Source organism: Herpailurus yagouaroundi, unplaced genomic scaffold (genome assembly GCF_014898765.1).
Source record: "Herpailurus yagouaroundi ecotype Mexico unplaced genomic scaffold, PumYag 198, whole genome shotgun sequence".
Classification (NCBI taxonomy): domain Eukaryota; kingdom Metazoa; phylum Chordata; class Mammalia; order Carnivora; family Felidae; genus Herpailurus; species Herpailurus yagouaroundi.
The window spans coordinates 29,622,842-29,648,974 of record NW_024412429.1 but is presented as its reverse complement, the minus strand read 5'-3'; the positions used below and the strand labels follow the sequence as shown (position 1 = coordinate 29,648,974).

The 26,133-nt window shown below is 41.4% G+C and overlaps 1 protein-coding gene across 3 annotated transcripts in view; it reads left to right on the top strand.

The window, feature by feature from the left end:
• Positions 1-22,739, top strand: part of PDE7B (phosphodiesterase 7B) — a 320,081-nt gene extending 297,342 nt beyond the window's left edge. For all 3 annotated transcript variants that reach the window (XM_040449102.1, XM_040449103.1, XM_040449104.1), the window contains 5 exons: positions 5,125-5,216; positions 7,797-7,941; positions 9,893-9,989; positions 14,637-14,717; positions 19,024-22,739. In XM_040449102.1, coding sequence (XP_040305036.1) covers positions 5,125-5,216; positions 7,797-7,941; positions 9,893-9,989; positions 14,637-14,717; positions 19,024-19,253 — 645 coding nt within the window. In that variant the 3' untranslated portion in view covers positions 19,254-22,739. The remainder of the gene's footprint in view (positions 1-5,124; positions 5,217-7,796; positions 7,942-9,892; positions 9,990-14,636; positions 14,718-19,023) is intronic.
• The last annotated feature ends 3,394 nt before the right edge of the window (positions 22,740-26,133 follow it).

Below are 26,133 nucleotides of genomic sequence, written 5' to 3'. Positions count from 1 at the left end.
TCTCTTATGCTTTGGCTCTCTCCCACTCTAACCTCTTTTTTTTGTTTTCTTCCCCTCCCCCATGGGTTTCTGTTAAGTTTCTCAGAATCCACCTGAGAGTGAAAACATATGGTATCTGTCTTTCTCTGTATGGCTTATTTCACTTAGCATCACACTCTCCAGTTCCATCCACGTTGCTACAAAGGGCCATATTTCATTCTTTCTCATTGCCACGTAGTACTCCATTGTGTATATAAACCACAATTTCTTTATCCATTCATCAGTTGATGGACATTTAGGCTCTTTCCATAATTTGGCTATTGTTGAGAGTGTTGCTATGAACATTGGGGTACAAGTGCCCCTAGGCATCAGTACTTCTGTATCCCTTGGGTAAATTCCTAGCAGTGCTATTGCTGGGTCATAGGGTAGGTCTATTTTTAATTTTTTGAGGAACCTCCACACAGTTTTCCAGAGTGGCTGCACCAATATGCATTCCCACCAACAGTGCAAGAGGGTTCCCGTTTCCTAAGTGATCTTATTTAAATTTTACATAATTTCCTTCCCCTTGCAGTGGCCCCTTATCTCTCTCAGAGTAAAAACCAAAATCCTTACAACGGCCAGAAGGCCATGCATGATCTGGTCTCTCATTGTCCGACTTCTTATCCTAATACTTTCTCTCTCACACTCTCTCTTACCTTCAAGCCTTTGTTCAAATCTTACCTCTTACCCAACTACCTTATGAGCCCCACCCTCAAAGGCTCTCAAATTTCTACTAGCCTGCTCATCTTTTCTCCTTTCCATGCATTTACTATCTTCTAATAGTAAATTGTTGTTTATTATCTGCCTCTCCCCATCCCTGCCACCACTATTTCTCTGTCTGTTTTGTTTGTTGATGTACTCAGTGCCTAGAACATAGTAAGTGCTCAATGTATTTATTGAATGAAATCAAGTAATTTGTCCAAGAATGTATTTTGTAAATTAATAGAAAGCACTTTCTCTGTGCAAGGCTTAGAGTGGACTGGATACAAAAGGAACAAGACAGACTTTCTACTCACATGTAGCTTATAATCTGGTAAGTGCATGAGTAACTCTGACATACATCTATGGCACTGAGTCTAGCAGGACTCGGGACTTGAGGAATGCCAAAAAAAAAGAGCTACATGACTCAGGGAAAAAGCAAGTCTGCCTCTGACTGGAATAATTCTAAATGGCTTTGTGGATGGAGTATTTCAAGTGGACTTGGAGAGACAGGTGATAGTTTGATAAGTCAATACAGAGAAAGAGGGGTTAGAGGATCATAAATCACCTTGGAAGACATGAACTTAACAAAAAGGTGCTGAAAGGAGACTCATATATTAATAATTTAATAATTACATCAATAATACTTTATCATCTTACTAATACAGCATCATTTATTTGGACTGTAAGAGCTTTAGAGGAAAGGAGAGGTAATGATATTCAATTATCTCAAACATGTAGGAACAGGATGGCAGCTGGGACAATTTTCTGATAGCATTGAATGCTGAGCTAAGGAGTTAGCCTTAATTTATCTGATAAAGAATCATGTAGGATTTAGAGCAGGGCATGGGAGAAAGCAGGTGGCATGATCATACTGAAATTAAGTGAGGTCCCTGAGGGCAGCAATTTTGTCTTATTAATCTTTCCATTGTCAGTATCCACCATAGCACCTGGCATATTAATAGGTAGTCAAAAAATATTAGTTTATATTTCAACCAATGATTAAGGAGATGGAAAAAAAAAAAAAAAAAACCTGTCCAGTGAACAAGTCACATTCTGGAAGCTGTAGGGAGGACGGATTGAAGTAGGTTAGAATTAAGAAGGATAATAAAGCACTGAAAAAGGGTCACTTCAATGAAAGGAAGGGATGGGCATTAGTGACTCCGTGTTGCAAGAACATGAGACCAACAGGTCTCATCACACGTGAGGGCTAAAAGTGGCTGCCAGATGAGTTCTCCCCCAACACAGCTTCAATCTACTCAACTCATAACGTTCCCACTACAAGAGTTTTCGCAGTGAAACTAAATTTAAAGGTAAACATGAAGATTCCAATGTGGGGCTAGAAACTGACATCAAAATAAAATCATCAACCATAGACCTTAAAGCAGCAACTATAGGTAACTTGTGGAAAATTAAGCATAATTGTAGGCCTTCATCAGTTTATAAATGTCAGGTTTCTGAATGCTTGGATATGGCCACACAGAGGAAATTCTTGGGAGGCAGCAAGGGGTGTGTGCAAAGCTTCAGCCTTGAGATCTGGCAGGCCTGGGTTTAAGGCCTTCTTCAACCACTCGCTAGCTGTGCAGCCCTTCAGAGAAACCTGAGATTTTAGTATCTGTGAGTTAATGATAAAAACAGTAGAAAGTTATGTAAGGATTGAATGAGATCATATAAACCAGTACATGCTGTACTAGCAAGTACACAGTAGGTGCTTCATAAATGTTAGTCCCCCCCCCCCTTTTTCTTATTGTCTGGAATCCACTGAAGTACTCCTACTTCTAACACAGTTCTGGCCAAAATATACTTTTATTTATAACGACTGTTCCACGAAAAGTTGTGACTGTAATCATGTATTCTATTGTCTTTTATTCTGTGCCAGCCTCCAGGCTCACTCAGTTCCCTTTCACTTCCCCGGTGCTCATCTCTAAATATGGTCTCACAAGCTAATTTCTCAAGTATCCTTTTATCCTGTCTTCAGGAAAATTATTAATGAAGATGTAAAAATCAGGCAGGCATGAATAACAATGCTTAAGGCAATCCTCCAGACGCTCTTTTTTCCACTCGACAGGGATAAGGTGTCATTTATCATCAGGTCTTGTTACAGTTTTCTGGCCCCTTGAAAAACTCACATGAGGGCACTCATGGCCACATCTACAAGAATTAGTCTTGCAAGTGAGTGCTGATGAGTGACTGAACTAAATGTCACAGCAGTATAGAACATCGATGACATCACACTAACCTATCACTCTTTGCTCTCATAAATCTTTACAGTCAAAACAAATTAGTCTGGCACGTGATTTATAATAAACATTCTCTTGTGTTGTATGTGGCTCGTGCCCAAAAGGAGATAATAGACCAGTTGATAAAAGGGACAAAATCTCATCACTGCTTCAGACATAGTCAAGTGGTGAATAAATAGTAACTTCTTGGCAAGGAGAGAAACAAAGAGTAATAGAACAGCCTATACAGAGGAGCTGATGATACAAGACTCTGCCTCATGAAGCTCATTCTACAAAGTCCTGGAGAGAAATCATTGTCTGGCATTAGAACCAAGAACAGTTGACGTTTTCTTGAACTTGCTTTCTCCTAATGGACCCTAGACTGTATCACTCATGATGGTTCTCTGTTCTCATTTGCTGAAGAAGTTGAGCATTGTGTGGGTGACTCAGGTATAGTGGGGGGTGGGCATGATAATGGAATGTTTCCCCATCTGTCTCCTGGCTCCATTTAATCTCCTTGCTTCTTCCCTCTCACTTTTTTTTTTTGATTGTGGCAAAATTAACATAATACAAAGTTCACCATCTTCACCATTTTTTAATATTTATTTATTTATTTATTTAGAGAGTGAGAGGTAGGGAGGGACAGGGAGAGGGGGGAAGAGAACCCCAAGAAGGCTTTGTGCTGTCCACGAAGAGCCCATGCAGGGCTTGATCCCACGAACCATGAGATTGTGACCTGAGCCAAAATCAAGAGTCAGGTGCTTCATCAACCGAGCCACCCAGGCGGCCCACCATTTCTAAGTGTACAGTTCAATGGCATTAAGTGCATTGCCACCCTCATCTCTAGAATTCTTTTCATCTTGCAAAATTCTAGAATTCTTTTCATCTTGCAAAACTGAAACTCTGTACCCATTACATAATAACTCCCTATTACCCCAGCTCCTGGCTATCTTCTGTCTTTATGAATTTGACCCTGAGTACCTCAGATAGGCAAAATCATGCAATACCTCCTCATTTTTAATGAATCGATCTTCCTGTGTTTTGTGTAAGTTTATAACCCCATATGAAAAAAATAGAGAATGAATAAATAAATAAGAAAATAGAGCAAAAATATTTCCTAGGGACTAGAGGGGCTCTATTCTATTAGAATAAAGCACAATGGATTGTAAGAAATAGTCATCATTTAACCAGCTAGCTAATGTGTACACAGCAGCATATGTAAGATAACAATAAAGTCAGAAGAGAGATGGAACATAGTAGAGGTTCCCACAAGGGAAGAAATATCAAGATAATTGAAGAAGGAAGTAATTGTGGATTCAAACTCAGACCTAATGGGCTACAGGCCAATATACTGGTCACGAAGATTATTGATAGTACTGCTTCCATGGCAGTGGTTTTCAAACTTGAGTTAACATACAAATTACTTACCACAAACCTACCAAATCAAAACTGAATTGACCGGGCCTCAGAAATCTGAGTATGTCACCAGCTTCCGAGGTGGTTCAGACACAGAAGGTTCTTATCAGTATTAAGAAACAATGGTCAGGGGGCACCTGGGTGGCTCAGTCGGTTACATGTCTGACTCTTGATTTCAGCTCAGGTCACAATCTCATGCTTCGTGAGTTCGAGCCCCACATCAGGCTCTGTGCTGACAGCACGGAGCTTGCCTTGGGTTCTCTCTCTCTCTCTCTCTCTCTGCCCCTCCTCCCCTCTCTCTCTCAAAATAAATAAATAATTTTTAAAAAAGAAAGAAACGATGGTCAGTGCAGATCAGAGTAGAGGTTGTGGGACCTGCCTCTGTTTAGCTGAGTAGTATAATCTTGGATTGTTATATATATAGCCACATGGGATCCATTACTACCTATTTTTACCTGCTTCGCTTTTTTTCTTCTACATTGAGTGCTGCCTGACTGAGCTACCCAAAATGGGGGCATTGGCAAGAGAGAATGACACCAGAAATAGACTCTCATTCAGTCCTCCAACGGAGAGTCACAAGGGTCAGCCCTACCGCTATCCCACCATCATGATAGGCCTTGTGGTGGTTTTCTTTCATGTTTCTTTTCTCGTCTGCCTCTCTGTCAGCAAGTATCAACTGGCTGAAATGAAAACACTCGGTGAAACTGTTCAGTGTGAAAGATCAGAATCTGAGTTCTCTCTCATTTATAGCTTTAATTTTCTTTCTTTCTAGAATATGTCTGTGCTGGAGAATCACCACTGGCGATCTACAATAGGCATGCTTCGAGAATCAAGGCTTCTTGCTCACTTGCCAAAGGAAATGACGTAAGTGGCGTAGAGATGAAACATACTGATGTCCACACGTTGGAGATAAGCTGCTTTCTCTAGGGCATGCTTGAGACCCCAGGGCTGATGGCAGGGAGCCAGCCGGCTGTGCTTCCTGCCTGCGCTTGGTTGTCGATCAGAGGAGACTCAGTGTCAGTTACAGCAGCCCAGAATCCACATCTCTCCCTGAGCTTTGAACGGGCCTTGGATAGTCTATGACCTGACATCAGGAAAAAGGATAATAAACAGCTCTCAGCTTTCACACTCTTCAGCATCAATGCTCCACTTTGTCAAATCCCTCCCTGTCTGTTATGTTAGCAAAATTGTCCTCCTATAAAGATCCAAATAATAAATATTTATCAAGCAGGAACACAGGAGATCTCAAGCTAGATTTAACACTAGTTCAATCAAGTTTGTTTTGTAATTGCCAATCTTAGCAAAAATAGAAGTCAGAAATTCTGTCCTGAAATGTCTTTTGTTAAGTAACTGAATTGGCCGCAGCCATTGTTTTAGCCATTAATTTACCTATGTCTGTTGCATTTTAAACAGAAGGGGAAATACTAGTTTCCTGGTCCACTGTTTGTTAGCCCAGGTATTTAGGCCAAGCCCTACTAAATCCAAAGCCATTGCCTCATTTTCCACATGGTCCCTAATTAGCTGCTGTAACATCTTCCAGGGTCACCACTAATTCTGATCTGTTAAATTAAATGCACAAGGGCCCAAGAGAGTCAAAAGAGTAGATAGATCCCTGCACCCTTCTTTCTGAAGAATTGCGAAGGGTGCATAAGTTAAAGTCAAGTGCCAAGTTGCGTCTATATAGAACAGGCAGTATGCTCTGGCTCGTGCTTATTCCCGGCCCTGTGATACTATCTGGTGCTGTTCCCTAGCACCCAGAGGAATGTGGAATTTGCAGGAAGAACTTCAGTTCTGATAGCTTTTTACCTCCTGGGATGAAATAAAACCAATCTTCATGCACGGAATAGAATCCCGTGTTTTTTGCTATATTCCTTGCAAAGATCAAAAGAATTAAATGCAAAAGAACTAAAAACTTGGGGTGCCTGGGAGGTGCCGTCAGTTGAGCATCCAACTCTTTATCTCAGCTCAGGTGATGCTCTCACAGTCCCTGAGTTGGAGCCCTGCATCAGACTTGGGGTTCTGTCTCTCCTTCCCTCTGCCCCTCCCTTGCTTGTGTTCACTCTCTCTGTCTCACTCTTCCTCTCTCTGTCTCTCAAAAATAAAATAAAATAAGAACTGAAAACTTGAGTAAGAAATCAAGTAAGAAAGAGAAGAAAGAAGGAGGAGGTAAGTGGCAGGGGCAGCTAAAGAAAGAAGAGAAGGGAAAGAAAGAGAGAGGGCGGACAAGGAAGAACAAAACTGAAGGAGAAAAGGAGGAAGAACGCAGGACCAGACTTGTTTCTGTAATACCAACACTAATCCTGCTGGTTGCTCAGTTATACTCATTCCTGAGATCCTCCTACGCATCCCTATGGATTGCAAATAAAATACCATATTTTTATGTCTTTATGGGATGCAGTGTTATAAATCACTTTTGTAGGAAGAATAATTGTGATGCAAGAGTCTGAAAAGGGATATGGTGGGAAGTACAGTGGCCAGTGCTTACATGCAGTTGCCTGTTTGTTCATGGTCTCAACCTGGCTGGTGATTACAGACATTTACTTTCTACCTATTCATTAAACTCTGTGTGCTCAATGCACTCTATAAAGTAAAAGGATGTAAAGTATGACCCATATGCCCAAAACATTGGCCGGGGGGGAGGGGGGGGGCGGGCAGAGGAGTAAAGAACGGGTTCAAACTTAAGCGACATCAACTTAATATAAACTGCTATATGCAGAAGGTGTTATATACAAACCTAAATATACTTAATTTTTAAAGATTAATTTTTAAAATTGCTATGGATCTTGTCTTCCATTGATTACTTTCTATGTGTGAGGTAAAGCTTTAACTCGTTTATGCTTCCAAAATGTCTCATTTTCCTTACATACCATTTGTCGACTAACATATTGCTTGCCCGTTGGTTTTTAAGTGTCTTAACTACCTATTATTCTTTCTGAAGTTCCAGTAACTTTCTCCAGTCTGTTTTGTTCAATTGTTGGATCTTTCCATACCATGTAGTATCAGCCATTATTATTGTCTTCCTTATTATTACTAATTATCATGCCCTTTCTCTCTCCATGCAAATCTGAATGTTTGAGCTGGCTTCAGCTCTTTAAAAGCACAACCTAAACTTCTGTGATTCTGTCAGTCTTTTTGTGTCCTACTTAAGGCATGCATTCAGTTTTTAGACGCACAGTTACCATGGCAACGTGTAAACTACCACAACTTTGTTCACTCGCGATTTCAATCACTCTCTACAGTTACTAGAATAGCTCCTGACCAAAGACAGAAGTGGCGGTGGAGGACAGACTGGCCCTTGGGCTCGGAGGGACTGGACTCTGAGTAACAAACAGAATCAAAGGCAGAAATGAGATTCTAAACCACCTGATGGTGACAGAATCAATCACCTACCTCAAAAGTATTTGCTTCGTGTGTGTCTTTTCTCTTTCCCTCTTGTGGATGCAGACAGGATATTGAACAGCAGCTGGGCTCCTTGATTTTGGCAACAGACATCAATAGGCAGAATGAATTTTTGACCAGATTGAAAGCTCACCTCCACAATGAAGATTTAAGACTGGAGGATGTACACGACAGGCACTTTATGCTTCAGGTAAACAACAACAACAACAACAACAACAACAACAAAGGCCCTTATCCTTGCTGAGTAAAAGCACTTGGGGACATGATCGATAATTTTAGCACATGTGAGATGGAGTATCCCCCAGGGTAGAAGTTAGAGCAGTGACCTACTTTATTGAAAGCTCCGAGACACGTGAAATTTTTAAGCGGTTTCCAAGCAAGCAAAATCTGGGTTTCATGTCAGTAAGTTGATAATATCTCAACTTTTCCTTATCTGGTAACTGGTGCCCCACAGAGTAGCCCTGCTGGGGAATTGTATGTAGTAAGAATCTACAACATTTTGTGGCTTGATGTAAAATTGACCACGGTCATACCTGCGAGATTTAGAAATACTGTTTCTGTAACACAAAGATATATTATGTTAACTATGGTACAAACAAAAACTGAAAAACGAGTAGCTGTTCCTTCATATAAAACCTATTTAATCAAACCCTGCTTTACTTCCTGTTACTAGCTAAACTCATATTCTCACAAACATGTTTACCTAGTCTTGCCATTTTTAGACACCAATAAATAAACTATGTTAAGGTTAATTGAATGAACCGAATCGTATCAGGCCCAGTGCTTTCGGCTTCTTTCCACGGCAAGAAGCCATTTGTGGCAGGAGAAGAAGAGGACAAACGGACCTCAGAACTGGAAGTCTGACCTGGTGTCCAAACCACAGCCATTTTCTTGATCTTCCATTTTCTCTCGGCTTCCTTCTTTCCTCTTGGCACAAAAGACTGGATGGAAGGACCCTGGATTCACGTACATAGACCAACTTTGACCAGAGAAACTGAACCGCACCTTGCAGACTGAACAGAATAGTGTTTTTTTGTCCCTCGCTTTCATGATGCCCCCTGCAGCTGTCCAAAGTGCCCCATCCCTCCCAGGAAATCCCTCCCTCCCAGCTGTAGAACTACGTCTCCCTCCTTCTTTTTTTCCAAACTAGTCTGTCTAGTCCCTGAGTGTCACAACGATCAACCAGGTATCTGGTTTTCCCGACTCCAGCTAAATTGGGAGTTGCTGAAAGATTTGGCCTGAACATTTGCATTTCAAAGGGAAAGCTTGCTGACGCAAATGAATTGTAAATGAATTCCCAAAGGGCAGAACCTGGAGGAGGCTTCTACCCCTTTCCTACTCCAGTGGTTACTGGCTTCCCCATTAACCGGGAAATAAAGGAACAATCAAATTTGTAAGTTAATATGATTGGGGCTTTCCCAGATGCCAGTGATTCTGTGATGCCAAGGAACTAGATCAAAACAAATAGGCACTGCTGGTGGGCAGGGCACGCTACCAGGAGCCCATCTCGGTGGTTGGTGAGGAAGGGTGAGAATCTACTTTTCTGGGAATTCATGGTAACCCTCTTAGGGTCAGCATTATTGACAAAAGCTGGCCTCCCCGATCCAGACCAGGGTGCGGTAAGCTTTGAGTTAGCTTTGCAAACAACACACTCCAAGGTTTGATAGGACTTAGCTCCCTGGACTGCAGTATGAGCTTGCTTACTCACAGACACGGGCACAGGAGGGCAAATAAATTGAAGCGATACATGGAGTCTGTCAATGTGGCCACTGTGAGAATGAGGCCCAAATGATCTCACTTGAGCCTGACCGGGCCCCTGCAGCTTCCTTGCCCATGAAGGGTGGGGCAGTAGAAGGAGCCAGGCCATGGCTTTCCTTGGCCTACTCACCCCAAGCCTCCTCCAGGAAGCTCCGTGTCCTTGGACGGTGGCTCTTCTCTCCTTCTCATAGCTATAAAGTGGGAATTCTGAATGAAGGTTTTGTGCAGCGGTGAGTAAGTGCTGTTTCCTGAAGAGGCACTCTGTAAACACGGGCTTGGTACCTGAGGCACACTGGCGGGTCGGACAGCCCCTTGGGCTTCGGATACATTTGCTGCTGAAGGATCATCCTCTGACCATCTCTCCCTGCCCTGTCATTTCTCAGATCGCCTTGAAGTGTGCTGACATTTGCAATCCTTGTAGAATTTGGGAGATGAGCAAGCAATGGAGTGAAAGGGTCTGTGAAGAATTCTACAGGCAAGGTTAGTACTGATCTGACAGCTGAGTTTTCAGTGCCCCTCTTCCTTTTAGGCATTTATCCTAATAAAACAGGAAATGGCTAATCTATCATGACATTTGTTCTTTCATCAACTCTTATTATCGTAACCTTTCTCTTCCACTCTCTTGCAAACCATCCAGACCTTTTTTGGAAATAACTTAAAAATAAATAACAATGTCTTACTATGTGCAAACAGGTAGTAAAGAGAGGTGATAAAAATGAGCAAAAGTGGGAGATAAATGTGCGTGTGTGTATGTGTGTAATTTTTTAATGACTTTCCTCTGTGGATATAAGAATGTAAGGGACAGCTTGATTTTTACTCTGACCTTCATTTTAATGAGTTTAGCACAGCCTAAAGGCTAAATGCCATTTGGGGTCAATGTTTTCCACTCTGACGGGACTCAGACTCTGTCTCTAGTCCTTCCCCTGTCTTTCTTAAATAAAGTTAATGAAACAGAGCACAGCTGACCAAGAATTGAACTCATCCTTTCAAACATATTCAGTGAGAAGAGAAATGGCCCCGAGTTAGAGTATAAGTTTTAAGACATTAACCTCATTCAGAAATAAGGCAATGAATTAGCCAACAGGATCTTGACACTGGGTGGGAGGGATATCGGCCTTTAAACCCAGCCTTATTTCTTCAGACCTGGTTTCAGTGCTCAGGATGTTTGTTCAGGTACAGCAGTGCCCTGATGTTAGTGACAGGATCGGGTTTGAGAGGCTGAGAACAAATGAAGCCTGAAGTGTCCCACATACTAGCTCCGTGGGGAGGTCAAGTAGCAACGGTGAGCCTTTTGGAGAAGCTTCCATCAAAAGATGTGTCAGTGATATTGAGATGGTCCCAAAGACACAAGACAAAGCAAAAGGGATTGGGTTCATGTGGGGCCAGAAGGCTCTGGCCACTGTCTCTTTCACTCAGAGAAAAAGCGCTCGTGAAGTGCCCACAACCCTGTGTAATTTCATTTCAATTGAGTGTGAGTGGTTAGAAGTCAAAAGATCAGTTCTAGTTGCCTATGATATAAAATCTCCTCTGAGAGAAAACAAAGGAAATATGATGAAATTGGAGCAGGAGGTTTAGATTAGATAAGTATTTTCTTTATGATATAGAAAATACTGAAATGGCAACATGAGAGAAGGGCTAAGATCTTCATGTTTGGAAACCAAACAATGGGACAGGAAAGAGATTCTACTGTGTCCCTTTGGTTTTGACTCAGCCATGCAGTTGGCACTGTGGCAGTTTAACCCTTTCATTTGCTTATCTTGCATCCTATTTGGATTATAAGCAACTTGAGAAACAGGCCATGTCACTTGTGCCAAAAAGAAGGCCTATGGAATGGGTGTATTGAAGTTACTAACTACGTGGTGAAGTTACTAACTATGTGGATCAAAGGAAGGTAATCCATAAGATCTCACCAAAACCAGGTGTTGTCTAATAATATATGCACGTGCAGCATTGTAAGATGGAACAACCTAGAACATTTGTAACTCTAACCACGAAAGGTGAGCTACCATGCACTTTGCTCTGGCATGTCAGGCAGAGAAAGGAATACAGAGAGGGTATGTCGGGTCCTCCTTATTTAATAGCATTATGGTTGAGCAGAAGTTCTATCTGTTTAGAAAGAGAAAGACCAGACTCTCTGGTCATCCAAACTGCCTATCCTCCATACTGAATTAATTTTTGTAATCCTATAAGCATGATTCACACCATTTTGATTAATCTGATTCTGGCTCTCAGTTTAGGATTTGGGTTTCCACAGATTGCTCATAGCCTTGGCCAAAGTATCTTTAATGGTTCTTGATGTTGAGCAAAGGAAAACCTTTAAAATCAAGGTTGAGGAGATAGCAGAAAAGAAGATGAAATCCCATGAATTAGGAAAACAGCATTAAATTCTGAGAGCAGAGATTAGGATTCTATACATCATTCCACCCCCTCCTCTCAATGTTTCAAGGAAGTGGAATCTCTGTCCTTTTGTAGCTATGAATTGATATCGTCTCAATCCACCAAGATTCCCAGAAGTTTGTATTGAATATCTGCTTCCAGCCTTGTGTAAACCTTAGCAAAACTGTTACTTTCCCTCTCTACAAAGCCCCATTGAGGCAGTCACGAAGGACACAAGAATTACAGTTAATGTTTAATAACCTCGAAAAACTAGGAAGTAAATGTCCTTAAAGAGCGAAGTCATGCAATTTCCCCTTTGTATTCTCTACATTGATGAACAAAGAATCTAAAATACACAGTGCTTTATAAGTACATGTTGAATAAGTTAATGAATAAATGATCTAATCGGGTGATCTCTAATGGTGGGGGTCACGGGAGAAGATCTGGTTCTCAGGAAGGCAGTATCTGAACTGGGTACTGAAGGATGCGTAGGGTCCTGTATTTTCCAACAGGGTACTCATGAAGCACTTGTGATTAGAAAAATTTTAATTAATTAAACAATTAAATTCAAATTTTAGTTCTTAGTTTTATTGATCAAATTGCAAAAAAGTTACTGTAGTGGGCAGTGCAGAGAACATTTCTGTCATATAGAAAGTCGTTTTGGGCACTGCTGGTCTACATAAGGAGGGGTGGAAATGGACAAAGGCACTGAAAAGGGGACCTGCTTCACAGAACAACTTGGATCCACAGAAAATGAGAATGTGAGGATTTGTGGAGGCCCCTGTACACCAGGGGCCAAAAATGAGTTATTAATAAGCCAGACTGGAGTCAGGCAGAGTATAAGTAGGGAAAAAAGATACTCCAAGAAAGGAATAAACAGGATTTGACGCCTCAATGTGGGGAGAGAATGGAAGGGAGAAATCAAAGAAGATTCCTCTAAAATGTCAAGCTTGACTGAAAAATCATAATTAACAGAATTATGGAGGAAAGGAGTAGAACCCATTTTAATATTAGAACTCATTTTAATATTAAATGGCATCTTGCTCTGTCCTCAAAAGACTATTATCATCTCACTTCCCTGAATTCCTCAGGTTAAGCCATGTGATTTCCTCACATCAGTCTTGAGAATAACCAGGCCTCAGGGGACCATGGGAGGCATGGCTACAATCTTAGAACAAGTGACAAATGTGTGGCATCTTTTAAGTTCTAGCTCAACGGTTAAGTGCAGACACATTGGGTGCAGACTTCGTAGGTTGAAATCCCCCTTTTACTAGCAATATGACTTGAGTGAAAATACTTCCTTTCATCTCCATTTCCTCACCTGTAAAGTGGGTATCATAATGAAGTTGTAATGAGGATTAAATTAATTAACATATGTAAAATGCTTAGCATAGTGCCTGGCACATAGTACACATGATATAAATGTTACATTTATATTGCCTGTGGTTTAGAGGTGTACATTCACAGCTGTGAACTCAGCTAACGTTTCTGAGGACTAGCTTCTCTACTGATTAACCAGACTGTTTTCCCAATGCAAAAATTACCCATAATTTTTCATCCCCTGCAGGACTGATAAGGTATTCTGATAAAGCTTTACATGGTACATTTCTTCTTTGGTCTTCTAGCTGACAAAGGCATTAAAAAGAAATATTTGTCTGATTTTTATACTTTTTTAAAGCTTAGTTCCATTAGGTGAAACTAAATCAGAATAAAAGATAAGAAACTTTTAAGAAATGAAACAGAGGAACATAGGGGAAGGAAAGGAAAAATAAGATAAGATAAAAGCAGAGAGGGAGACAAACCATAAGAGACTCTTAAATATAGAGAACAAACTGAGGGTTGCTGGAGGGGAGGCGGAAGAGGGGATGGGCTGAATGGGTGATGGGCATTAAGGAGGGCACTTGTTGGGATGAGCACCGGTGTTGTATGTAAGTGATGAATAACGAAAATCTACTCCTGGGGTACCTGGGTGGCTCAGTAAGTTAAGCGTTGGACTTCAGTTCAGGTCATGATCTCACATTTCATGAGTTCGAGTCACATCAGACTCTCTGCTGACACCTCAGATCCTGGAGCCTACTTCAGATTCTGTCTCCCACTCTCTCTGCTTCTCCCCCGCTCAACTCTGTCTCTCTCTGTCTCTCTCTCAAAAATAAACATTAAAATTTTTTTTTAAATAACTAAAAATAAAATCGACTCTTGAAACCAACACTACCCTATATTTTAACTAACATGAATTTAAATTAAAAAAAAATCTTTATTTCTGATTAACTTTGTAGCTACAGACCAGGATGTTCCTCAAATGAGATTTTCTAGTCCCTCTTCTCTGTCTCCTACCTACTTACGATTCCTGGTTGTTCAGAGGAAATCAGACTAGGGTCAGGCAAAGTGAAAGGCAGGAGCACTATAAAATCTTAACGTGTTGCTTAAAGCCAGAACTTCCATTTCATGTAGGAAATTGCTCATTACTTGTATCCTTGTTTTTGTATATCTTGGTCAAAGTTTATTCTAGTCCCAGAGCGTACCTGTTTACAAGGAACCTATTGTAAATGGTCATTGACGCTCTGATATTTTAACTTTTCATGGAAACTACGAGAGCAAGGCAGGGCAAGTGGGGGGGGGGGGTTCCTGATGAGAACAAAGCAGTGAATGGTAATTCTCAGAATAACTTCTTTGAACTGGAGGGTTAAAAGTAGCAACTCATTTTTTTTTACAAATTCTAGATTACCAATATTTCTTCTTCTTTCTTCTTAGGTGACCTTGAACAGAAATTTGAACTGGAAATCAGTCCACTATGTAATCAACAGAAAGATTCAATTCCTAGTATACAAATTGGTGAGTTGAATTCAGTTTTAATTTTAAACAAATACTTTTGGCATCTCTGCCAAGTCACAAAGAAAAGAAGATCTACCCATAGCTTTTGAAAGATCCAAAGTGGAGGTTTAATGAAGAGCCAAATCCAAATAAACACTCTAATCATGACTAATCTACTAGGTAATTACCAATGGAAAAATTGTGAAAAATAGGGTAACGGCCTTGTTATAGACTCTTAACTAGCCTGTATTAACTTTGTAGTTCAAAATCAAATCAAAACCAAATAGCGTAGAAGGAAACTAATAAGCATCATCTATTGGCTGCTGAAGAGCAGGTTAGTTCACACTCTTTCTGGGACTTAAAGAGTAGAAAGTCGGCAGGATCAACCTTTAGGACCCTTCCAGTCTGGCTCACTACCCTTCACCCCCTTTGCAATCCCAAGAGCCCATGCTCTGTGAGCTATGCCATCCCTTGTGGCCCCGGGTCCCATGCTTCTTGACTCCCCACTTCCAAAACGTATTTTCAGTCTTATTCTCAAGTGTCTATTGCAGTAAACTGTTAAATTGTGATGCTAATGCATCTAAAATAATCATTACTGTAAGTTATGCATCAGATCATTACACAAGTCAAACTGTGGAAATTTTAGGCACATAGGAAATATTTTTGATCCAGTAAGAATTTCTATCAGCTCTTAAAGCTCTCCACCAATTCCACCTACCTTCAAAGCAGATCTTTTCCTGGAAGTTCCTTCCATTTAAAACCAAACTCAGCACTTTAAATTTTACCCATAAACTACAGCCCTCACATGCACGAGTCCTTGTTTTTCGCCAGCTCCCACAGACCTCAGAGAACTTAATGTATTCACAGTGCTGCAGACCTCTGCAAGGCTTGAGGCTTAAAGCCTCTACTTGGAAGGGAATGGGGCATCAGAAAAAACAAGCTGAAAATTAAGAAAGCCAGAGCAAGTTAGTCAAGTAATGATATGCCTGTAATCACTAAGAGTCAAATCTAATCCACGACAGAGTCATAAAGTCATCTTCAGAAAATAGAAACCGAATTAATCTGGTTACAAAGATTTGAATGACACATGCAAATATTAAAATAGATATGTTCAAATTTTGGGATTATTGGTGAGCCATTTTTTTGTCCAAATTGCCCTTAGTATTGTCATGGTGTTTTTACAATTAAATTGATTCTTCCACCCAAAAAAGGAAAGGGTGGGAACATTATAAAAAACAAAACCCAGGAAGAATCCAGGGTGATAACATAGCTACAGAGTTGCTGGGGCAGTGGGGGAGGGGATCAGCATCAACAGAAATGCAGCCTTGGTCCCCTTGGATCAGATAGTCTCCTCCGGTTGCTTTAATTATGGAGGTTTTGCAGATGTGATCTGAAAGGAGCAGACCCTGTCCAAAATCCTAACCCCACAGCCTCGTTTGTTAAGCTCTGGCTAGAAAGAAATTTGCCAGGCTCCTGTTAAAGACATCTTGTGAAAAGCGTTCACATTGTTAAGCACACAACCTGGATTTGCAAGACAGACCTGATTTTAGAGACTCTACCCTGTTGTTGTCATGAGAACACACTTATTTTGTCAGATCCTATGTCCTGGTTTTCAGCACAGGAAAATGTGGTTACCATAGATACCTGTTTTTAAAATGGGGTGGGGATTGGCTGAATAGGAAAATCTCCTGGATGCTACATTAGCACACCAATAATAAAGAGAAAGAGAAGGTAATTATAAAACAACCCTTCCTGCGTAAATCTTTCTCTGTCTCCGTTCCACACCTCCCAGCTCTGTAGGGTCAGTGTTGGGAGGTGTGGTGTGAAGGGATAGACGAGGCTAAACTGGAAAAATCCAAATAGATAGACAGAGCCTAATGGGAGCTCTAGGCTTCAGCCCCGCCGCCCCGCCCCAGGGATTTGCCAGCAGGTCCTAAGTAATGCAGCTCTTCCCTCTGTCCTGATTCTCCCTGGGACTGAAACTGTCCCCTCCACACTGAGAATCTCCTGAGTGCCATCTCAGGTTTAGATCTGATTTTCTGTTTAAGTAATTCATATTAACCCAAGAGGAAGTGGGGTTAAAAATCTCTTTCCCTCTCTCCATCAAATTCTGCGTTTTAAAAAGAAGATATTAAATCATATGAATCTCTAATTGGTGAAATCTATAGAAGGAGGAAGAGAAAGAGGCTTGCCTTCAATCCCTATTTACTCTGAGGCCATCATTTCTCGCTTCCCCCAATTCCAACCCACCAGGAGGACAAAATCCAGGCAAAGTCAGCCCATTACTTGCATAGAAGAGAAAGGTTAGCACAATGCGCTGGGAACGGGTAGAACAGGTTCCCAAATCTAATCGTGCAGAAGCCATCTTTCATTTGGAAAACTGCCCCCTGGTGTCTATTCAGGCTTCAAAATGGCTTTCCTATCTACTAGGAAAGGTCTTTATATTGGACAAGTAGAAATCCAGAGGTATAATTTCAAAGTAACTTCAGGAAGAAAATGAGTTGATTTTGAAGTACCAGATTTTTAAATGTTAGATTTGTAGCTTTTTTATATTAAGGTAAATTTTATAAATCTTTACACTTTAGGGGCGCCTGGGTGGCGCAGTCGGTTAAGCGTCCGACTTCAGCCAGGTCACGATCTCGCGCTCCGTGAGTTCGAGCCCCGCGTCGGGCTCTGGGCTGATGGCTCAGAGCCTGGAGCCTGTTTCCGATTCTGTGTCTCCCTCTCTCTCTGCCCCTCCCCCGTTCATGCTCTGTCTCTCTCTGTCCCCCCAAAAAATAAATAAAAGTTGAAAAAAAAAAGCTTTTAAAAAAATAAAAAAAAAATATTTACACTTTAAACTTTAGAATAGCATAATTTTGTGAACTATCTTTAATATCTAATCTCTCTTAAGGTGGAAGATACTAGAAATTAAATATAGAGGTTGTTGGGGCGCCTGGGTGGCTCAGTCGGTTAAGCATCCGACTTCAGCTCAGATCACGATCTCGCGGTCCGTGAGTTCGAGCCCCGCGTCGGGCTCTGGGCTGATGGCTCAGAGCCTGGAGCCTGCTTCCTATTCTGTGTCTCCCTCTCTCTCTGCCCCTCCCCCGTTCATGCTCTGTCTCTCTCTGTCTCAAAAATAAATAAACGTTAAAAAAAAAAATTAGAGGTTGTGAAGCAAATGAAGAAAATTCAGGAATAAGAAACAAGAAAATTTAAGAAGGAAATCCTTGCTTGCTGACTCCCTATATACCATATCAAACTACAGAAGTCACTAGCTTAAACTTGGATTATCTAAAATGATCTCATAATATTTAAATCATATTTAAGATGAGATAATGCAGAAGTGTAAAATAATATTTTGCATTTCTGCATCCTTTTTCCGTCTCTCTAGCATCCTCAAAGGCCAAGTATCTGCTGTTTGTTCAATAAAAAAGATCAAGTCAAGCCTTTATAATTTATGCCCTTGTAAACATTCGGGGTCAGTTGTTGGAAAGTTTGTTATGCTGAAAAGTACTTGCCTTTTCTCCCCACACCTATATTTCAAGAACATACAATAAGACCTAAATATGTCCAAGTTTGTAATGATTCCAATAACTCCAGCCTAGACTGAAAGTCCTTCTCTGCTTTAATAAATCATGTTTAATATGGAAAGCACACTAACATTGAAACATGATTAGAAAGCAACAAGTCTAAACTAATTAAGAGAATAGAGATATCTAATATCAACCAATTTTATCTGGTCATTGAAGTAGGGATTTTATGTGCATATTGAAGATGAATGAACTTCTATTTACCTACATTTAGCGGTTAACATAATTGATAGTAAGACAAAACTATAAATCAATACTCTTGAAAAAATATCCTACAGGGTAAACATATGAATTCTTCAGATGGTCTAAATCAATGATGTGGTATCATTTGCCCTTTCCTCCCCTCCCCCACCCTCCCTCCTTAGCTCCAACACAGACTTTTTCCTACCTTTCTCCTTATATGTCTTTCTCCCTCAGCAAATAATAAAAGCCAATATTTATTGAGGATTTACTGTGCACCAGGAACTTTCTAAGCCTCTCACCTGTGTTGTTATTTCATTGTCATAACAGCCCTGTGGGTTTGGCACTCTTCCTAGCTCCTTTTTACAAATGAGGAAACTGAGGCCCGAGAGGTTAAGAAACGAGCCCAAGGTGACATATCTGGTGCTCCTAAACTGAGGATAGGGGCCATCTCATCTTTTTTTGCCTTCACTTCTCTGGGTCACAGACAGAGTGGGGTCCCGATTGGGTCTGGGAGGGAGAAGACGTGGGTTTTACCGCCTTTATGGAGCTGAGCTTGGCCTCGCCTGTTCTAGGTTTCATGACCTACATCGTGGAGCCGCTTTTCCGGGAATGGGCCCGTTTCACTGGAAACAGCACCCTGTCGGAGAACATGCTAAGCCACCTCTCACACAACAAAGCCCAGTGGAAGAGTCTGTTGCCCACGCAGCACAGAAGCAGCAGTGGTGGCGGGGGCAGCCCCGACCATGCAGGCCAAGGGACCGAGAATGAGGAGCAGACTGTGACCAAAGGCAACACCCCGTAGTCCCAGCCAGCCTGCCCCTGCTCTGCACACGGAGAAGGAGAACCTCCTTGAGCAGAGGCCTCCTGACAGGGTGAAAGCTCTGAGGGGGTTCCTGCCAATAAGCCCAGCCACCTCGTGGCTGCCGTCCTGGGGCTCTTTGGAATGCTACCCTCCTCTATTTTCCTGCCTCCTCTCCTCTTTTCAAGTGTACAGAAGCCATCCGTCATCTCAGCACTAGCTGCCGAAATAAAGCAACTCCATTTAGGAATGTGGGAGCTGATGAGGGGCAGGCCTGCCCCTCCAGGAGAAGACTGGGGAGTCAGAAAGAGGTGCTTCTGCCATGTTCCCCTCGGGCCCTGGGTCTCACTGTGACAGGTGACCGTCGCTAAGGCCAGAGCATTTTAGTGTTAGCCATCTGACTGCTGATCTGCATGACAAAAACACCAGCATCTTTGGAGCTCCAAGGAGATGGGTCTTGAGTGCGAGCGCACAAACCAGAGCGTGAGAGAAAGTACCTTCTATTTTAATAATAATTCTTATGATAAAAATAATAATAAATCTTTTTAACTTTTCTATTTGATGCACTAGACAATGGATCTAAAACTTTGGACTAAAAGATTACTCAGTGTACCCAAACTTGAACAGGGGGTTCATAGTTTTTTGTTACTGACTTTGTGCCACTTTGGGTCAGAGATTCGGCATCTCCTCAATGTAAGAAACCACGTTTCCCATCCCTTCCGAGGGGAAGGTGCTTACAGTTCATTCCTTTGCACCATTAGCCAATCTGTCTTTTATCAATAACTCAGATTCAGTGACATGTTTATATGCACACATGTACATTTTCTGTAAATACCAAGCGCTACTGATTCCCATGCCAAAATACATGAGTATTATGGGATTGCTACCTGTATAAACAATGGCACTGTGAACAGAATACTGTTAGTTTTAATACAAGAGAATGCGTGTGTAAATAGGATATAGAGTTTATTAATATACGATTGTTTGCAGATAAAGGCCTTAACTTTAAACGTCTTTCATCTTCTGAAAGCTGCCCAACGTAAATCCTCACAGATATCCCTCCGAACTGCCTTCCCATGTCCATCTTTCTGCTTTCCGGCTAAGGTCACAAACCAAAACTGAATAAAGTCTTTGAGGAAATATTTTGGAAACTTCACATGCATTCCGCCTGAGACCATAGTGTTTAATCTATGGCACCAGGCACCGTTTCCTCAGATTAATGAGACGTTTCAACAAGCCTGAAGTCACTTTTCAACACAGCGATGTTGCACACTCTGTTCTAACAAGCCAGCTGATTAGCTTGCGTTTGTGTGACTCTTGTCTTGGACCGTGGCGGTGTGTCAACCTTGCAGGAGACATGGCAGGTCTCGCAAACCTTCTATGACCCTGTCACCTAATCATCAGGGAACTTCCTGCTCTCCCACCACACTCCTCTCTGTCATGGCTACAGTACCAAAGCACCTTTGGTTTATGGTTGGCGTGCATTTCTTTGGTGTTAATAGTAACTGGATTTTTCTTTTTCCTTAATTTCATGTGAGCAACTACCTAACTGTTTAGCTGAAGTTAACATTATCTGAGTAAAGAAAACGATTTCGGTTTTCTGACCGAATTTCTCTTTCCGGCAGGTCATTGTGGTTAATTGCAGTTCTAGCGAACGGAGCCACCTTGGCATTTTGTTGGCATTTTTTCTCCAGACACTTGGTCAGAAAACCAGTTTGCTACAGCATCCTCCTCTAGTGGCTAAACTCTGTGCATTCAGCCTTTTCCTTAGAAGTTCGAGCATAACTAACGTTAGATGAAAATTGGCATGTCCGTTTCTTCTTACCTTAAATCATGTTGAAGTGGGAGAACAGCATTATGATCACTTCTGCCACTATCAAGCTGTTTGGCAAACTACAAAATGACAGCTCTCTCGTTTCCTACGTGCAACTGTTGTGGGGGGTTTTTTTCCTCCTAACATACCCATGAAATGTTAGAAACTTGACTGGTTTGTAATACGTTTCTGTAGAGAGACTGAAGTGTGCAGAGTTAAGGTTTAAGGGAAATTTTGGAGAGTTGGTTATATTTTCATTAAAGTAGGAGAGATTGTCAGATGGTACTAAAGAAAGTGTGAAAACCTCATGAAATGGGTGGGTGATAAGTTGAAATTGTTGATATGGGTAAGAGAGAAGTTGTGAAATCTTAACACCAACTTTTTTTTTCTTTCCATAATAACTATGAACTGACACATGATTCTTTGTTGCTTTAATCCTCTGAAGCTCTCAGCTTGGTGAGGCCCCAAAAGAGAAAATGTTGAATGTATTCCTGCTTCCAAGTCTCTCTTACTTTGGTTTGATGGTGCAGAGAGGGCTTCTGAGTGGTCTGTGTTTAACGTTCAGGAGATCAAGTGAAGGAAAGCAATTGTCGAGGATGATACAGTAAAGAAGGAAGACACTATTTAGCTACCGGGGCCTCTATCTTGGGTTTAGGAAATGGACTTTGTGTAAATTATATTTATATTGTAACTTAAATAAGATTGGAGGCATTTTCAGTAGTTCCAGGTTTATAGGACAAAAGTGTCTATGTCACTATTAGGTCTTGAAGAAGAGCTCACAGAGAAAACTACCAAATACCCAACAGTTACGTCTATGAAGCAGCTACTCGTACAATAAAAATTTGAAGTAAAACGAGACATTATGCATAAACTAGAAACTAGATGCATTTTTGTCCTTCTCTCAACCATCTGGAGTTTTCTTGAGTTCCTCATGTGTTGGCAAAAAAAAAAAAAAAAAAAAAAGAATGTGAAAACTTTTTTCTTGCCTACTAGTGGCTCTCTTTCAATAGGAGGAGTTCAATTACTAGTTAAGACACAGCTGTTGGCTCGTCCATGGATTTTAAATTTATATTCTTCTTCTGGTCCACGGACCATCAATAGTTGACTTACCGAGTTTAATTCTGTCATTACATGAGAAGAAAGGAATCAAAGGGCTATTTTTAGTAAGTAAAGTAAAGATCAAATTAAGAAAGAGAGAATATATATCACTGCCAGGCCTGATCGTCAAAGCCTGCTTCTCCTTTAACAGCATTCGTGAATAGGCCGAATCCTGTTCATGAAGCCCTGACCTACCCATAACTCCCTCTAGGCTGAGTAAAAATCCTGCTCTGTTTCTACTTGCTTAAGGCTTCCCACAAAGGCATTTGGACTGTGTCCTGCAACACTGTCTTCAGATAGTGCTTCCTACAAAACACAGATTTGTCTTGTAATCTTCTCATGTTAAATCAGATCTGCTCACTGATGTGAATTTGATTATGAGCTTGTGTCTCACTGTATTTCTAATGCTTTGTTGTTTTAAGCAAACCCTAAAACTTGTGTTGTTTTGTGTACACATGTGAGATTTGGGGGAAAAAAAAAAAAAAAAAAACCTTGTGAGTTTTGCCCAAAATGTGACCTAAATATCCATTGGCATGTCTCAATGAATAATTAAAAATAAAGATAATTTCTTAAAAACATCAAGGTATGAAAATATGCTGATTCTCACCAGGGAGCATATTACTAGCCAACCAATCAGATTCAACAGAAAAGGTCCACTGCTCAAGATGGGAAATTTTCGAGGGGAAAAAGACACACAGGTACAGATACGGTCTCCATGTGACTCACTCTGTTTGGAGCTGCAGAAGTAGCCATGTCCATGAAAGTATCATTTGGCAGTTAATCCCAAGTTTGGGAAAGAGGGCTCTCTATCACCGGTCAGTTCTACACTTCCCCTGACTCCTGATATTTTTTCTGTTTCACATTTGTCAAACTCATATATGAGTGAGAATGAGGTAAAGACATAGCAGACTTAATTCAATAATTACTTGTGAAAAATATGGTCTCGCATTTCAGGACCGGGAGCCATCAAGAACAATAGAACAGTTCATGCAGGACGACTGAGTACCCTAAACCCATCTGGAAATAGAGGAGAAAGGAAAAAACAAACAAACAACAAAAACCACCCTTATTTCCCAGAAACAACCTTGTATCTACATACTGTTCTCAAGTCCCTTTGATTTAAGATTGGAGGGGCGCCTGGGTGGCGCAGTCGGTTAAGCGTCCGACTTCAGCCAGGTCACGATCTCGCGGTCCGTGAGTTCGAGCCCCGCGTCAGGCTCTGGGCTGATGGCTCAGAGCCTGGAGCCTGTTTCCGATTCTGTGTCTCCCTCTCTCTCTGCCCCTCCCCCGTTCATGCTCTGTCTCTCTCTGTCCCAAAAATAAATAAACGTTGATTTAAATTGGATTCAGAATCTCATTAATTCCTTAATGCTTCCCTACGTCCGAATATAAAGCCACTTTTTCACTTGTGGATAGTCTATGTCATAAAATCAAAAATCAAAATTGAGACCTCAGTGGTTTTCCAAGTAAAAGTCAGGCGTGATTTTCAAATGTACCCCGGGAACCTCGCTGAAACATTGTGAAATAAGTCAAGCCCGTGTGAGCGATTGAATTTTGATTTGGCAGATATGGATCGAGTACCTACTGTGTGCCAAAAGTTGCACTAGATACTTGGGATAAAAAAAGGCTCCATTTCTGCAAGAGCATTTAGACTGTGACAAAGACTGGATTGCCAGTGAATGCTTCTTAGAGAATCTGCGAGAACATCTGTGGGGATTCAACCACAGCCAAAGCGCTCTCCTGACGCGCAGCATAACACAGATAATCTTTGGACACTGTAGGGGCCAAGGGCAGGCTGCCCCAAAATGTTCCACTTCAACATATTGATCATTTTATTTTATTTTTTTTTTTAGTTCAACTTTATTTATTTATTTATTTATTTATTTATTTATTTTAATTTACGTCCAGATTAGTTAGCATATAGTGAAACAATGATTTCAGTAGATTCCTTAATGCCCCTTACCCATTTAGCCCATCCCCCCTCCCACACCCCCTCCAGCAACCCTCTGTTTGTTCTCCATATTTGAGAGTCTCTTATGTTTTGTCCCCCTTCCTGTTCTTATATTATTTTTGCTTCCCTTCTCTGTGTTCATCTGTTCTGTGTCTTAAAGTCCTCATATGAGTGAAGTCATATGATATTGGTCCTTCCCTAATTTAGCTTAGCATAATGCCCTCCAGTTCCATCCACGTAGTTGCAAATGGCAAGATTTCATTCTTTCTGATCGCCGAGTAATACTCCTTTGTATGTAAGTGTATTGATCATTTTAAATAAAAGTCACCCAAGTGACAGCCTGTGTAAGAAGGACACTCAGATCCTCCTCTGTCCCCGTGAAAAGCAGGAAATAAATCTCCCATTTGAGAGGTGCCCTCCCCATACCAAGAGATAGAGACATCCTTGTCACCAGAGATGGGAAATTTAGAGCCAAGAAGGCTGTATAAACAACCTTTTTTACTCTTTACTAATTTGCCACCTCAGCCCAAATTCTGTTTAGCATCCCTTACTAACTGAAGCTTCCAAAGTTAAGTTTTCTTCATGCCACCAACTCCTTGCAGATTTATTGTCTCTTTGTCTAGAGAGTATAAAACTGCCTGCCTTGGTCATTTCTTGAGGTCTCCATTTCATTATTGGGCCTCCATGCGCACGTAATAAAACTTTAGGCTTTTCTCCTGTTAGTCTGTCTCGTGTAAATTTAATTCTTAGTTCAGCCAGAAGAACCTTGGACCGAGGAAAATTTCTTCCTTTCCTGCAAGACGAAAGGGGGTCCCAACCTTGATTCTGTCACTTATTCATTCTGTGACTTCAGGGAGGTTACTGAACCCCTAAAAAATTATTTCCAGACAGTAATACCTTTTATAGTATTGTGGTGGCGATTAGAAGAGGCCGTACCAAAAGCACCAAGCACCGCCTCTGGTACATGGTAGGCTGTCAAGGCATGCAAGTTCTCTCCTCATCAACGACGAGAAGCTTGGCAAATAGCCATTCACACATGGGTAAGAATGTGAAGAATGTATGGGGGGGAAACACAGTAGAGAAATGCTGGTGATTCCATGTTAGGAACTCAAACCCATGTTTACTTTTTTTATTTTTAAACAGATTGGCTTATTTATTTGCAAGGTTGGGTAAAAAGATCCGTTGCTCAAATGAAAACGCTGGGTCAACTGCAGACTACCTTTGCTTAGCCTTCTACACTCTAGAGGGGAAGATACTGGATCTTTTGTTTGCTGTTCTGTCAGACGTTTCTGTGGAGGAAACAGCTCCCAAAACCAAAGTGAGAATCATTTATCTCCCTTGTATCTATGCCACCAAAGTGCTAATTCCGGCTGGTGATGGCTCTAGTCCTCTGTGTCAGGCCGTGAAAGGTTTGCTGGCTCCACAGGCTCCCCTCGAGGGCACACGAGTGGACGCCTCTCGGATGCACACACCTCACATTTCCGGACACATTCTCAGCCATTGCTCGTGGTCTGTCCCGAACAGGACGGAAAACAGAGGCGCTTCGCAAGTAACACCCTGGCAGAGAAGGGGAAAGACTCAGTCCTGCCTCCACGAGCATATAATGGACATTTGAGTAATGACTAAACAAGAAGCTTTTAGCTACAAAACAGTCTGGGGGCACCTGGGTGGCGCAGTCGGCTAAGCGTCCGACTTCAGCCAGGTCACGATCTCGCGGTCCGTGAGTTCGAGCCCCACGTCAGGCTCTGGGCTGATGGCTCGGAGCCTGGAGCCTGTTTCCGATTCTGTGTCTCCCTCTCTCTCTGCCCCTCCCCATTTCATGCTCTGTCTCTCTCTGTCCCAAAAATAAATAAACGTTGAAAAAAAAAATTAAAAAAAAAAAAAAGTCTGCGATGGATTTTTTTTTTTCAATTAAGCCAGAGATATTATTAGGACAAGTCTAAGTTTTAGCTGATATGATTTCAAGATCCATTATTGCCTTCTCTTAGTCATCCAAGCAACAGTGTGTTTTTGATTCAATT